The following is a 13,851-nucleotide window of genomic DNA, read 5'->3' as shown; positions in this document are numbered from 1 at the left end:
TGAGTGTCAAACTATGACAACGACTCTGGAGACCATGACTTTGAATCCCTGCTCGGCCATAGAAACCCAGTGGATGACCTTGGGCAAGTCTGACAATCTCAGCCTCAGATGAAGACAAACCCAAACTGTTTCTAAACAAATTTACCAAGAAAACCCTGTGGGTCACCATAAGTTGGAAATGACTTGAAGGCATACAACAATGAGCACGGCTAGGGATTGGAAACCTGTTGGTTTCCTTTTATCTCACTTTCAAATTTTATGAAGTTTGGAATAATATAATCATAGAATCATAGAGCTAGAAGAGACCCTAAGGGCCATCCAGTCCAACCCCTGCCATGTAGGAAGATACACAATCTGACAGATGGCCATCCAGCTTCTGTTTATAAACCTCCAAAGAAAGAGACTCCACCACTCTCAGAGACAGCATGTTCCACTGTTGAACAACTCTTACCACCAGGAAGCTCTTCTTAATGTTGAGGTAGAATCACTTTTCCTGTAGTTTGAATCCATTGCTCCATGTATTACTCTCTGCAGAAACAGAAAACAATCTTGCTCCATCCTCAGTATGCCATCCCTTCAAATACCTAAACATGGTTTAACTGTCTCTTCTGCAGCCTAAGCATACCCAACTCCCTCTGCCACTCCAGATAGGGCATGTTTTCAAGACCTTTCATCATTTTGATCATCCTCCTCTGAGCAGGCTCCAGCTTGTCAACAACCTCTTAAACACATTTAAAACAACAACACCAAATTGAAATAGAGTTCTTACTCTTATCTCACAAGGTTTTACTGAGACTGGAACAATGTTCTCTGCTTGATTTCTCTCTTTAGAGCCAGTCTGGAACTTTGTTTTGGCTTAGTTCATGTGTTGTTGTGGTGGATATGCATACAAAGGTTTCTGCACTTTGCAGACCAGATTTCATGAACCTGATTCAGTAGTTATGACACATGAATAACACCCTTTAATTTTCTACCAACATCCCCATCAAGAAATCCTTAAAAACGTTAGAATTCTTATTAAACTAGTCTGTGGAATGTAAAGTGTCTTTTAACTACAGGGAACATTATTTAAGAAATAAAATGACATACATATGTGGCAAGTCTATAAAAACTCATGAAATGGACTATGGACCTATTTCCTGCTACAGCTATTGCAAGCCTCAGTCCAAGTGCAATTTTTACTATATATCAACACTGCAGCTTTATCCACTACTGAAAATATTCATTTTAGATTATCCTCCTCCTCCTCCTCCTTCTGTTTTGTTTTAGCCCATTCTCATCCATTTTCATGGCATGGAGTGTTATTAAAAAAGTATAAAAAAGGAAGTCATTATTTTTGTTTTATTACCTTTCAGTAACTGTTACAACAGTTGGGTAACATTATTTGGGGTATGCTACAGAGCTTTAAACTGTAGCATTTAACAATAGATTTAAGCTGAGAGACGGGGGGGTGGGGGGGAGGAACTATTGAATGTCGAAATACTTGCCATCTTGCCAATGTTGTAGGTTCAGTTTGGACTTGCTGAGAAGTTAGTGGAGGCATCCAGAAAAGACCTTCCACTGAAGGAATGGAATGAGGCATTCTTTTTTCCCCCCTTACATGTCTTTTCTTTTACAACTCTGTAGACAACAGAAAGACACACATATAGCCCATGGTCTGCAAGCATAATTTAATATTCCCCCCCCCCACTGGACTTTGAACTCAAACGTCTGCTTCTAAACTGTCATCCAGTAAGCTACTGCTACATGTCATTCCGCCAAAACTGCAGCTGTAGATTAATGAAAAAATGGTGCTGAACTTGGCAGGAGCAGGTTTGGTGACTGAACCTATCATAAAGAAAGAGGGTGCCCCTTCAAGTTTTGTGGGGTGATTGGTCCATCCAAACCACTGGCCACCTATTGTCACACTCTTTTGGAGGACTTGATCCAGAACAGAAGAGAAGAGGCTGCAGGGAGAATAGCTAGAAACTGCCATTTGACAAAAACTCCCATAAGCTTCTGTGGAATTTTACGGAACAGAACTGTGGATTCAACCCTCTGTTGTTCACACACAGAATAAGGGACTAATGTGCATACCCAGATGTAATAGGTTTCAGGTAACCTTTAAGCTTAAAGTGTAAACTATGTGAATGGTTGTAACTCCCAATGGGAGTATGGTAGGGTCTCCTTCATTGGAAGTTTTTAAACAGAGGCTGGATGGCCATCTGTCAGGGATGCTTTGATGGAGAGTTCTTGCACAGCAGGGGGCTGGGCTGGATGGCCCTTGTGGTCTCTTCCAACTCTATGATTTCATTATCAAGGGAATGGGAAGGAGGATAACTAAAATACAGTCTGAAAGTACGGTTAGCTTGAAGTGTTGTTGAGGAACTGAACAGCTCATCCTCTAAGTTGCAAAAGCTCCAGTCTTCTGAACCTCAACATACATAGCCAGAAAAAAGTGATACCAAAGAAAGAGCAAGACAAATAGCATTTAATAACAAAGGTTCAGTAGATTTAGTTAGAGCTGAGGATAACATTCTTTGTGTACAGGCGTACCTCAGTTAAACAGGTTAAACTCAACCAATTATAGACAAAAAAGGTTTTACCTTTGTTGAGTTTTACCTATACAGCACGTAAAAGTTTTTCCAGATGTACCAGTACAGAGACTCCTTCAGTCTCAGTGTTCTCTGCCCAAGAAAGGGGTCTGTGGCTTCAGAAGAGACAAAGACATGCTGAATCCCAAGAGGAGTTACTTTACTGTTGCTAAGGGAGTTTAAATTTTACTGTTCTGTTTCTTGGTCCCCACAAGGCCAAAAAGTCAGTGGCCTTTGCCTGCACTGACATCCCCCCAAACCAACTGAAATATAGCAGAGACAACATCAGATATAAAATGTAGGCCCTGTAACTCCAACACCATCCTTCCTCTCCCCCCCCCCCCCCCACCATATGATTGTTTAAACATATTTTGCCTGATGAAGAAGCCAGTTGAACTTTGAAAGCTTGTATGATGTGTTTTGTGCATTTTGGTTGGCTAATAATGGCATCACTCTTTTTGTGGATTTTGCTTTATTTTGCTGTGTGGCCAGTACAGCTACCTCTGAATATTCGTTTTCAAAGCAGTGGTGACTGGGACCTAGAACTAGAGAACAACAACAACAACAACAACAACAACAACAACAACAAAAACAACAACAACAACCTACTTAATTAATATGTGGAATACCTTGACTTTTACACTGATGTTTGTATAATACCTAGATAGGAAAGGTTAAGGTTTTTGTTGTTTTTCTCCCGAGACTATGCTGTGTTGGGCGGGGGCGGGGGGTCAATTTTGTACAAAGGTAATGCTCTAGTCCTGTGGAGTAAGATGTTGAAAAAGGAAATCCAAAGCCAGAGTGTATAGGTGATTGGAGCAAGGTAGTTCAAAGAATAATTGGGATGACTGGAACACAATCTGACATCAAGTAATAGATCAGATTCTTACCAGGTCATCAGTCAGGATAGGAGTAGCAAGAAGAGACATCAGTGGGGTCTGTGAATGTCAGTTGCCACAGTATGTTTCTAACAGGAATCCTAGGAATGTCAGCAGGAGAGAACATCATTAGCACACAAATTGTTCTCAGCACTGGTTCCTGAGGGATACAGTGTTCTTATACAGCTGCACCTGGGAGACTCCCTTACATGCATACGAGTGCTTGGGGAAAAAACTATTGTTAAGGTGTCTTCTATAGAACCATGCATTTCATTTTGGCAATGTGCTGATGTACCTTCACATGTATCTTCAGACATCTTCATCTATAGTAAAGGACATGGATTCTTTCAGGAGGATCCAGGCTTTTGTCTCAGCCTTTGGTTTCTCTAGAGAAGGCTGACAACTAGGGGCTCCTGTTTCCCTGCCAGCGCAGATGTTTTCCCACAGGCACCTGAAATCCTAGCTCTCTTCCTTCAAGGAAGACTGATCCAGACTTCACATGTCCCTCTTGTTAGAGCTTCAAACTGTGAAAATGTTATTGTGTTGAGATTTATTGCTGTTTTACCCCATCTTGTAATCAACATCTTATTGGGGGGAAAAAAATTTTAAGTCTCAAGCTGGATAAGAAAGAGCTGGACTCAGGGTCTGATTGAACTAGCTGGTATTAATTAGCATGAAACCAAATAACAGATGGATGAATTCAATGAAGGGATCTCATATTGGCATTCCTAGAGAAAACTTGTCTGTTATTCAAGTGACCAAGACCCTGCTTAGGACAGGAGGCATTCATCAACCCCTGGTCATTACCTCAAGCTACTGAGCTCCTTCTCTCCATGTGGAAGGAGGAAAGAGTCCTTGAGTTATCTCTCAGTAGCCAGAAACTAATGACAACCTTATCACCCTACAGAATAATTGGAAGGTGGAGAGAAACAGCCACTCATCTGGAAGGCTATGGCTTTCCAGGTTTCTTAGTGGTCTTTTCCCTTTGCCCATTCACATAACATTAAGACTAAAAAAAGGCAGTCAGGAATGGCTATTTCTCCCCCTTCATACCATAAATCATCAATAGGCAGCAGTAGGGAAGGAGGATCTGGCTGTAGATTTCCAAAATCTTAAGCTGTCTTTTCCCCTTACTTGCTTGCACAACATCAGGAGTGTGGGGAAGAGGCAGCCAAGGAACTGGAAGTCTGCTTTCCCCCACATCTGTTCCATGCAATGTCAAGAAGAAGGAGTGGAGGAGGCAACCAAAGATAAGGGGGATAGAGCTTTCCAGGATCCTTGACTGCCTTTTCTGTCATTTGCCCCACATGATATCGTGAGTGTGTGTGTGTGTGTGGGGGGGGGGAGCTGCTGAGCATTGTAGGAATATGCTCATTGTGGGAACCTACCAGAACCCCAAGATCCATAGCATCTTCATGGGAAGGCTTTTTATTGGTCCTACCACTATCACAGGGTCATTTTTGTGAGACTTCCTTTGGCATTTCCTTCTGCAGACTAGGATCCCCCCCTCCTTTTATTGACAGGCAAAAACGTTGACCTCTAAAGATGCCAGCCACAGATGTAGGTGAAACATCAGGAATAAATTCTTACAGAATGTGGCCACATCACCTGAAAAACTCACAGAAAACTAACTTTCCCAGCAGGCTTTTAATATGTAATTGCACTGTAGGAAGACTTTAATGAGGTGTTTGCTAGGATATGTTTTTAATGTATTTATTTTTTTCAACTTAATATTTTAATGGATTTTACATTTTCAATTATTATATTAGTGTGATGTTTTAAATGTTTTTTAAAACTGTACGGTTTTATGGTTGTTGTTTTTAAGCATTTTTTGTGAGCTACCTTTGGTGGAATTTGGCATAAAATGAAATAAATAACTAAATAGTGGGAAGGAGAGGACAGCCAAGAGTTGTGGAGTTTTCCAGGATCTTCAGGAGCCTTTCCTCTTCACCATTCACAGAGGACACTGGAGGGGCAAAACAGCCAGGTCTGTGGGAGCTATAGCTTCCCAGGATCTTTTCCTAGCTATGTCAGTTTGCCAGGCAGCATCAGGAACAAGTTTATTTGACAAATCAGGAAGATGGGACTGAGAAACTGAGAAAGGAGCTTGAGGAAGATGTTCCTTGTTAGGGATTTTGACATTCACAAAGCCCATTGTTCTTTTTTTCTGGCCTTAAGCATTGAAATACTGTATTCTTCCCTATCCAAAGGCTATTAATGCCCTTGGGGAAAGCCCATTACCATAAAATTGCTCACCAACTTTTCTCTACCATCTAAACTCAGTGCTGAGTAAGCCAAACGGCAGAATAAAGGAAAAATGTGACCATTAGTCCAGTTTATGAGCTGATTAAGAAAGTAAAAGCTGCTAAGCCTACATGATGCATGGCAAACCACTTCTGTAGTGAAATTCATGAGTTGAGTTCATGATAAACCTGAAAAGAGGCCAAGGAGGCAAAAAAGAAAAGAAAAAGGAAGCTTACAAATTTCAAGTCACTCATCCAAAAATTGGTGAGACATGTGTTTGCATTATTAATGTGGGTAGTAAACCCCAGAACCAACTTCAAAGCAATCAGCTAGAAAAAAGCTGCAAAATATTTTTGTTGTTGTTAACTGCCTTCACATTGATCTTGACCCATGGTGACCCTATGGATGAAACATCTCCACCCCCTTCCCCCAGCCCTCTACTGATCTGCCCAGCTCCTGCAAACTCATATTCGTAGTCTTTTTAATAATGTCGATCCATCTTGCATGTGCACTTCCTCTCTTTCTACTTCCCTCCACCTTTCCCAGCATTATTGTCTTTTCGAACAATTCATGCCTTCTCATGATGTGTCCAAAGTATGACAGTCCAAGTCTTGTCATCTTGGCTTCTAGGGATATTTCTGGCTTGATCTGCTCTAGGATCCATTTGGTTGTCCTTTTGGCTGTCCATGGAATCCTCAGCATTCTTCTCTAGCACCACTTCTCAAATGAGTGGATTTTCCTCCTATCTTCTTTCTTGACTCTCCAGCTCTCACATCCATACACGGCAATAAGGAATACAATGGCTTGTATCATTCTGACTTTTGTGCTGAGTTGTATGTCTTTGTATTTTACGATCTTATCAAGTTCTTTCATAGTCACCCTCCCCATTCTTAAACTTCTTCTGATTTCCTGGCTGCAATCCCCGTTACAATCAATGTTTGATCTCGTTTACTGTTTCTATTTCCTCATTGTCTAGTTTGAATGTGTGCAAGTTCTCTGCGGTCATTATTTTTTATTTTCTTTATGTTCAACAATAAGTCTACCTTTGTACTTTCTTCTTTGATCTTCCTTAGTAGTTGTTCCAGGCCTGTGAGGTTCTCTGCTAGTATTATGGTGTTAGCATATCTCAGATTGTTTATATTTATTCCTCATATTTTCACTCCTCTTCCATGTCCAAGCTTGCTTTCTAATATGTTCTGCATACCAGTTGAATAGTTAGGGTGATTGGATGCAGCCTTGTCTGACTCTTTTTGCCAATTGGGAACCATTTTGTTCTTCCGTGTTCTGTCCTGACAGCCTCTTGTCCTGAGTACAGATTCCTCATCAGGACTATCAGGTGTGTTGGCACTCCCATGTCTTTAAGGGCTTTCCATAGCCTTTCATGATCTATGCAGTCAAAGGCTTTGCTATAATCTATAAAGCACATGATGATTTTCTTTTGGAACTGCCTGCTATGCTCCATTAGCCATACTATTTTTGCAATGTAATCCCTGGTGCCTCTTCCTTCCCTGAACTCTGCTTGGTCCTCTGGGATTTCTCTCTCCATGTATGGTTGGAGCCTAGGGTGTGGTACAGACCACCCCTTTGGCACAGCCTGAACCCACCCCTTTTCGCTCTGCATTGGGGCCAGGGCAGCCTCACTGGCAACCCTGTGCCCACAATCTGGAGTTTTTCCAGGCTGCGGAGAAGCAGCAAAATGCCACTTCTCCCTGGCATGGCAAAGGGGTGTCCTTGGGGCTTCATGCCCCCAGACACCCTGGGAGCCACAGCCTTGGGAGAAAGAGGCCAGCCGGCCCCTTTCTCCTTGGCATTGTTCCTGCGGGAACGATGCACCTAGTGAAAAGGAGCTCCATTATGGAGCTCCTTCCCGCACTACAGCCAAGCCACCGTAAGCGGCCTGGGGCAGCGTGGAGACATCACGCGCCCCATGTGAATGGCGCCATTTAACAATGGTGCTGTACACATGAACTAGCGTTAGGGAACGTGCAGTTGAAGTGTACTCCCTAACCCTAGAATTGGCGCCAGTACTCCACTTAATGGTGGTCTGTACCACACCAAGGTTACAGAATTTTGAGCATGATTTCACTTGCATGGGAGATTAGTGGTGTGATTCTACAGTTGCTGTAGTCTGTTGTGTCTCATTTTTGTGGAAGGGGATGTGTATTGATTGCGTCCAATCTTTTGGCCATCATTTTGTTTTCTATATCTGTTGACATATGTTGGTTAGCAGAAGAGTTGACTCTGTCAATGTGGATTGCAGCAGTTCTATTGGAATATCATCTGTTCCTGGAGTCTTTTTTTTTTTTTGGCCATTTCCTTTATTGAAACGTCCACTTCAGTTTTTAGAATTTGGGGTTCATCTTCACATGGCTCTTCATTTCATCTCTTTTATATAACTCTTCGGTGTATTGCATCCATTTTTTTTATTACTTCCTGGTCCTGAATTATGTTATTTTTATTGTCGTAGAGCGACCTGGTCCTTAGTTTGAAATTTCTCTTGATTTCTTGAATCTTGTGGGATAGATCTCTCATTCTTCCCTTTTTGTTGTTGTCTTCTATTCTTCTACATTTGTTGTAGTAATTTTCCTTATCTTTGCCCACTAGCCATTGTACTGTTGCATTCATGGTTGTCAGTTTATTTCTATCTCCTTTTTGTTTTGTTTCTCTTCTTTCCTTTATTGCTTGTAGTGTTTTATCTGTTATCCATGGTTCCCTAACTTTCCTTTTGTCTGTTGGAAGTATCTTTATGCATTCTTCTTTTATTATGTTCCTGTCTTCAAACCAAAGCTCTTCTGGTTCAAGATCTATTATTCTTAGCACTGAAAATCTGTTCCTTATATTGTCAATTAATTCTGTCGAAATATTATTTAAATCATATTTTGGTATGATGATTGGTTTTGTTCTCTTCTTGAGTGTTACTTTTATTTTTGAAATGATCTGTGCCATAATCAGCACATGGTCTAGTTTTGGCGACCAGTAGGGAGCTTAACCATCTTTTACTTCCAATTATGTAATCTGTTTGGTTTTTGTTTTGGCCATCTGGTAATGTTCATTTATATAAACTTTTCTGTGGTTGTATGAAAAATGTGTTTGCATTGAATTGGTTGGTGGCTTCACAGAAATCTATCAGATGTTCAGATGTTTAATTTCTTTTGACTACTCAAAATCTGCCTATTGTTTTTAATACTTCTTTACTTCCAACCTTTGCATTCCAATCTTCAATAATCAGGTTGACATCTTGAGTTGGTATATTGTCAATTTCTTCCTGTACTTTTTTGTAAAATCTATCAATTTCTTCTTATTCTGCCTCAGTGATTGGAGCATATACTTGAATTATGGTGATATTCATAGGTTTCCCGTGGAGCCTTATTAAGATGATTCGGTCTGATTTTGTATTTTATCCTCTGACTGCTTTTGCAACATCTTTTCTTAATATGAAAGCCACCTCATTTCTTTTTGTCTTTTCATTCCCTGAGTAGAACACTGTGTGGTTGTCTGATTCAAAGTGGCCCATTCCTGTCCATTTCAATTCACTCACCCCCAGTACTGCTATGTTGATGGATTGCATTTTCATTTTCACTATGTCTAGCTTCCCTTGGCTCATGCTTCCCACATTCCATGTCCCTATTTTATGTGTGGTGCCGCTTCTTATGGGGTTTCTCTTACTGAGAGTGTTTCCTGCTTGCTTCATCATTTTTAACTGCCCTTAGCTAATCTTGTAAGTGTGTTTTCCTTTAGCTCCTATCTCTCTCTCTGTGAGTTCTCTTGCCCTGTGTGTGTAACAGTTGTGATGTCTCCTCATAGGGTTTTCTAGGTGGGAGGTTACACAAGGAGGACCACCTACACTTCCCTGTGCACAGTGCTAATAATAGTTAGCTGTGATGTCACTGCTGTTCTTCACTTTAGTGACACCCACCACTACTGCTGCTGTCCAGTAGTTGTTTTCCTATGTCATTCTCTCCCCCCACCCCCCATTATTGTTAAATTGATAGTTTCCCTACCCTTCTCCTCCCTCCTTTTCCTTTCCCTCCTCATGTCCTTCTTTACTTTAGTCTCTCATATGTCTTCTGGCCCTTGTTTGATTTTCCTTGTCCATCCTCTCTGTTTTCTCCTCTCCTCCATCTGAAAAGTGTGTGTGTGGGGTGGGGGTGGGTGGGCTGAGATGGTCTGTACCAGGGCTGAGATGGACTCACGTGGATGGGAGGGGATTAGATGGAGTCCCCCCCCCCACCTTTCCTTGATGTTCCTTGCTGCTTCCTCAGGCTTCTTCAAGATGGGGAGGAGGTTAGATGGCATCTTCTCCCCACCTCTCCTTGCTCCTTATACTATATTAAAGTAAGATAGTGGACTGTGCAAAAAACATGCTATGATAAATTTCTGAATACAGCCAAGTTATATCTAAAATTATACATGTTTGTTATTCAACAAAATAAAGACAAGTATATCTGATGGTTAATCACAAACAAACTATATTCTAATGTGTTTTAAACAAACTAGAAATAAATAAATTGAAGTTCCATACAAGTAGATAATCAAACAATCCACAAGCAAAGAAGATGCATGTTCATACATCTATATCACAGCCAAAATCCTACCCTCTGACCATGTTGAATTTTTTTCAGAAAAAAGTGGAGTCTATTGGGATAAATTCTGTATTGTCATTATTGTTTCTGTGTGACTTCAAGTTGTTTCCTACTTATATCAAACCTAAAATGAAACTCTCACAGGGCTTTCTGAGGGTGAAAGTATGTGACTTGTCCAAAATCAACCAGTGTGTTTCTATGGCTCGGAGGTGATTTGAATCCTGGTCTCTAGAGTCACTGTCTTTCAAACCACTAAACAAACAATGGCCCTCTTCAGATGGGCCTTTGCGGTGCCCCCGTCACATGCTAGGGGTTGGCTGAGGGCACACCGCCCATACTGGCCTCACCCCTAGCACGTGATGGGGCATCAAAATGGTGGTGCCCTGTACACATGGGTGCTGCCATTTTGATGTGACAGATGCTTAGTGTCCACACGTCCCAGTGTCATTGTGACACCACAAGTGCACCATTGGTGCACTGCAGTGTCACAAACGTACCACAAGAAGAACCCGCTTTTTAAGGGTTCTTTTTGCTGCGTGAGGGAGCCGCGCAGTTTGTCCACTGCAGCTCCCTAGTGCAGGCAAAAGAAGGCGTGGATAGACCTCCCTTTTTGGCAGTCTGTATCCCACCAATCAAACAGCTTCATTTATATACTGCTTCATACTGAACTAATAGTAACTAGTTTACTACTGTAAGCTAATTGCCCCCAACAAGCTGAGTACTCATTTTAGCGACCTCAGAAGGATGCAAGCCTGAGTCAAGCTTAAGCCCCTTTAGCTGGGACTGAACTCGCAACCTTATGGTTCTGAGTGAGTGGCTGAAGTACAGGCATTTAACCACTGTGCCACCAGAGCTATGCCACACTGGATCAAGTTCTGTATGCATGTCTGGAAATGAAAAAGTATGTATATATCAAATGAAAATGATATTTCCTTGAAGACAGATGCATAGTAAAAGTGTTACTTTTTCACTTTCATCTAAGTTATATAAAAAGGTAAAACTTTTAAATTGGAATATTCATCTTAGGGGTTGTCTTTTGCTGCTGGGATAACAAGTATTTCCCCATATTTCCATTTGTATTTTTCCCCTGGATATATTATTCATGCATATAAATAAAACACAGGTTTAATGTATTTTTCCTAAATAACAATAAGCCCTTTTCTGGATTTCATGTGTCTATGTGTTACTGTTGATACAATGTAGATGATTCAAGCATTTATTCTTTCTTTCCCCACTTCCAGGTTATTCAGATTAATTTTGAAGAATTTGACCTGGAGATTGGCTATGACACTCTCACAATTGGTGATGGAGGAGAAGTGGGTGATCCCAGAACTGTCCTTCAAGTGTAAGTGTTCATAATTTCTAAACTGTTTGTTATTCTTTTCCTTATCTTCCTTCTGCATAAGTGGCATTTATGAGAGTATAAAAATATTTCGACTATGGCTATTGCTGTTCACTACTTTGTTCACCTGCTTGCCATTTGACATCACTCTTAGGATTTGTGTTGATGTCATGTTCCATCAAGTCGGCTTTGAGCTATGAATGAGAAACATTTTAAAGATCCTATTATTAATTCCCATATGAACAGGTATTTATTTATTATATTAATTTGGATCCCACTTATCTCCCATAACTGGAATCCGAAGCGGTTTACACTCTAAATATGTACAATTAAAAACTTACAAAAACACAATTAAAAACTTAGAAAAGTGACAATTAAAATGGAATTAAATTATTGCAATATTAAAACAGATTATTTGTTTAAAAATAGAATACAATTAAAAAGATAAAAGCACTTAAAAAACATACATGTTAAAACAGCACAGTACCCTCAGGATATTTTTTTTAAAGTTATCTGTTTTAAATGCCTGTCTTAACAAAAAGGTCTTAGCCAGATGCTGGAAGTACCAGAGGGAGTTCCAGAGTCTAGGGGCAGCCACTGAGAAGGCCCTCTCTTACATCCCTACCAGCTGTGCTTGCAATGGTGGTGGGACTGAGAGAAGGGCCTCTCTTGAGGATCTTAGAGCCTGGGGCAGTTTATATAGTGAGAGCCAGTCTGCCAAATAGCCTCGACCTGAGCCATATATGGTTGTATCAGTCATACCCAGCACTTTGAATTGTGCCCAGAAACAAACTATCAGCAAGTGGAACTGTTTCAATAGGGGCATTGTGTGTTCTCTGTAACCTGCCTGGCTGCAGCTTTTTGGACAGCTGAATTTTCCAAACACTCATCAAAGGCAGCCCCAAGTATAGCACAATATAGCAGTCTAAACAGGATGTAACCAAGGCATGTACTTCTGAGGCCAGATCTGGCATCTCAAGGAATGGGTGCAGCTGGTGCACAAGTTTTAAATGTGCAAAAGTATTCCTGGTCATTGCAGCGACCTGGTCCTCCAGCTTCAAAGCTGAGTGCAGGAGCACTCCCAAACTGCAAACCTGTGTTTACAGGGGGGAGTGTTGCCCCATCTAAGACAGGCTGGATCCCTGTCCTCTGATATGCCTTCCAAGTGACTGAATTTAACTTTCAATTTGTTTGCCCTCATTCAGTCCATTACTGATGACAGACACTGATTTAGGACCAGGACAGCCTCCTTGAACTGAGGTGGAAATAATAATAATTTGTTTTATTTTGTTTTATTTATATACCGCTATTCCAAAGATCATAGTGGTGAACAGCAAGTAAGCTAATTAGCAAGTAAGCTAATTTGCCCCCAACAGTCTGGGTACTCATTTTAGCGACCTCGGAAGGATGCAAGCCTGAGTCGAGCTTGGGCCCTTTTGCTGGTCTTCAACTCGCAACCTTGTGGTTTTGAGTGAATGGCTGCAGTACAGGCATTTAACCACTGCGCCACCAGGGTAGTAGAGTTGGGTGTCATCCACAGATTGATTGTACCTTACCCCAAAACTCCAGACAACCTCTCCCAGTGGTTTCATGTTTATGTTAAATAGCACCACCTTCTGGGTCCTCACCTCCAGGAAGGAACAGAACCACTGTAAAACAGTACTTCCTAGTCCCATCCCAGAGAGGCAGCCCAGAACCATACCATGGTTGATGGTACTGAAAGTCATGGAGAGTTCCAGCAGAACTAACAGGGAAATACTTTTTCCAGTTCCCTGCATAGGCCATCCACCAAGGCGACCAAGGTTGTCTCTGTTCCATACCCAGGTCTAGATGAACCCCTGGAGTTGGGAAGCCACCACACATTCTAATACCTTGCCCGAAAATGCCCAAATGCCCCCAAACTGACTGATAATTATCCATTATAGTGGGATTCAGGGATGACTTTTCCAACAAAGGCCTCACAACTCCCCTTTAGGCAAGTTGGAATGCTGCCTTGTTGTAGGGATGCTTTGATTACCTCTTTTATTCATTCAGCCAATTAAATAAATTCAGCCAGTCCCCCTCTGGCCAAGAAGGAGAAAGGTCCAACACACATGTGTTGGCTCTCACCTCTCCAAGGATCCTACATCATCAGGCTGTACAAATTGAAACGTATCCATTAACACTGGACAAACAGGTGCCAAGGTTACATCTACTGGCACTGAATCAGCTACAGCATCCAAGTCAGAGTG

General features: G+C 41.4%; 1 protein-coding gene across 3 annotated transcripts in view; it reads left to right on the top strand.

The window, feature by feature from the left end:
- Nucleotides 1-13,851, top strand: part of LOC149317584 (CUB and sushi domain-containing protein 3) — a 796,080-nt gene that overhangs the window by 471,610 nt on the left and 310,619 nt on the right. For all 3 annotated transcript variants that reach the window (XM_089517858.1, XM_089517859.1, XM_089517857.1), the window contains one exon: nt 11,520-11,623. In XM_089517858.1, coding sequence (XP_089373984.1) covers nt 11,520-11,623 — 104 coding nt within the window. The remainder of the gene's footprint in view (nt 1-11,519; nt 11,624-13,851) is intronic.

This window comes from Sceloporus occidentalis, unplaced genomic scaffold (genome assembly GCF_023333645.1).
Source record: "Sceloporus occidentalis isolate IW3139 unplaced genomic scaffold, rSceOcc1.0.p SCAF_3, whole genome shotgun sequence".
NCBI classification, from domain to species: domain Eukaryota; kingdom Metazoa; phylum Chordata; class Lepidosauria; order Squamata; family Phrynosomatidae; genus Sceloporus; species Sceloporus occidentalis.
The sequence above is the reverse complement of the archived record's forward strand: the minus strand, read 5'-3'. Positions and strand labels throughout refer to the sequence as shown.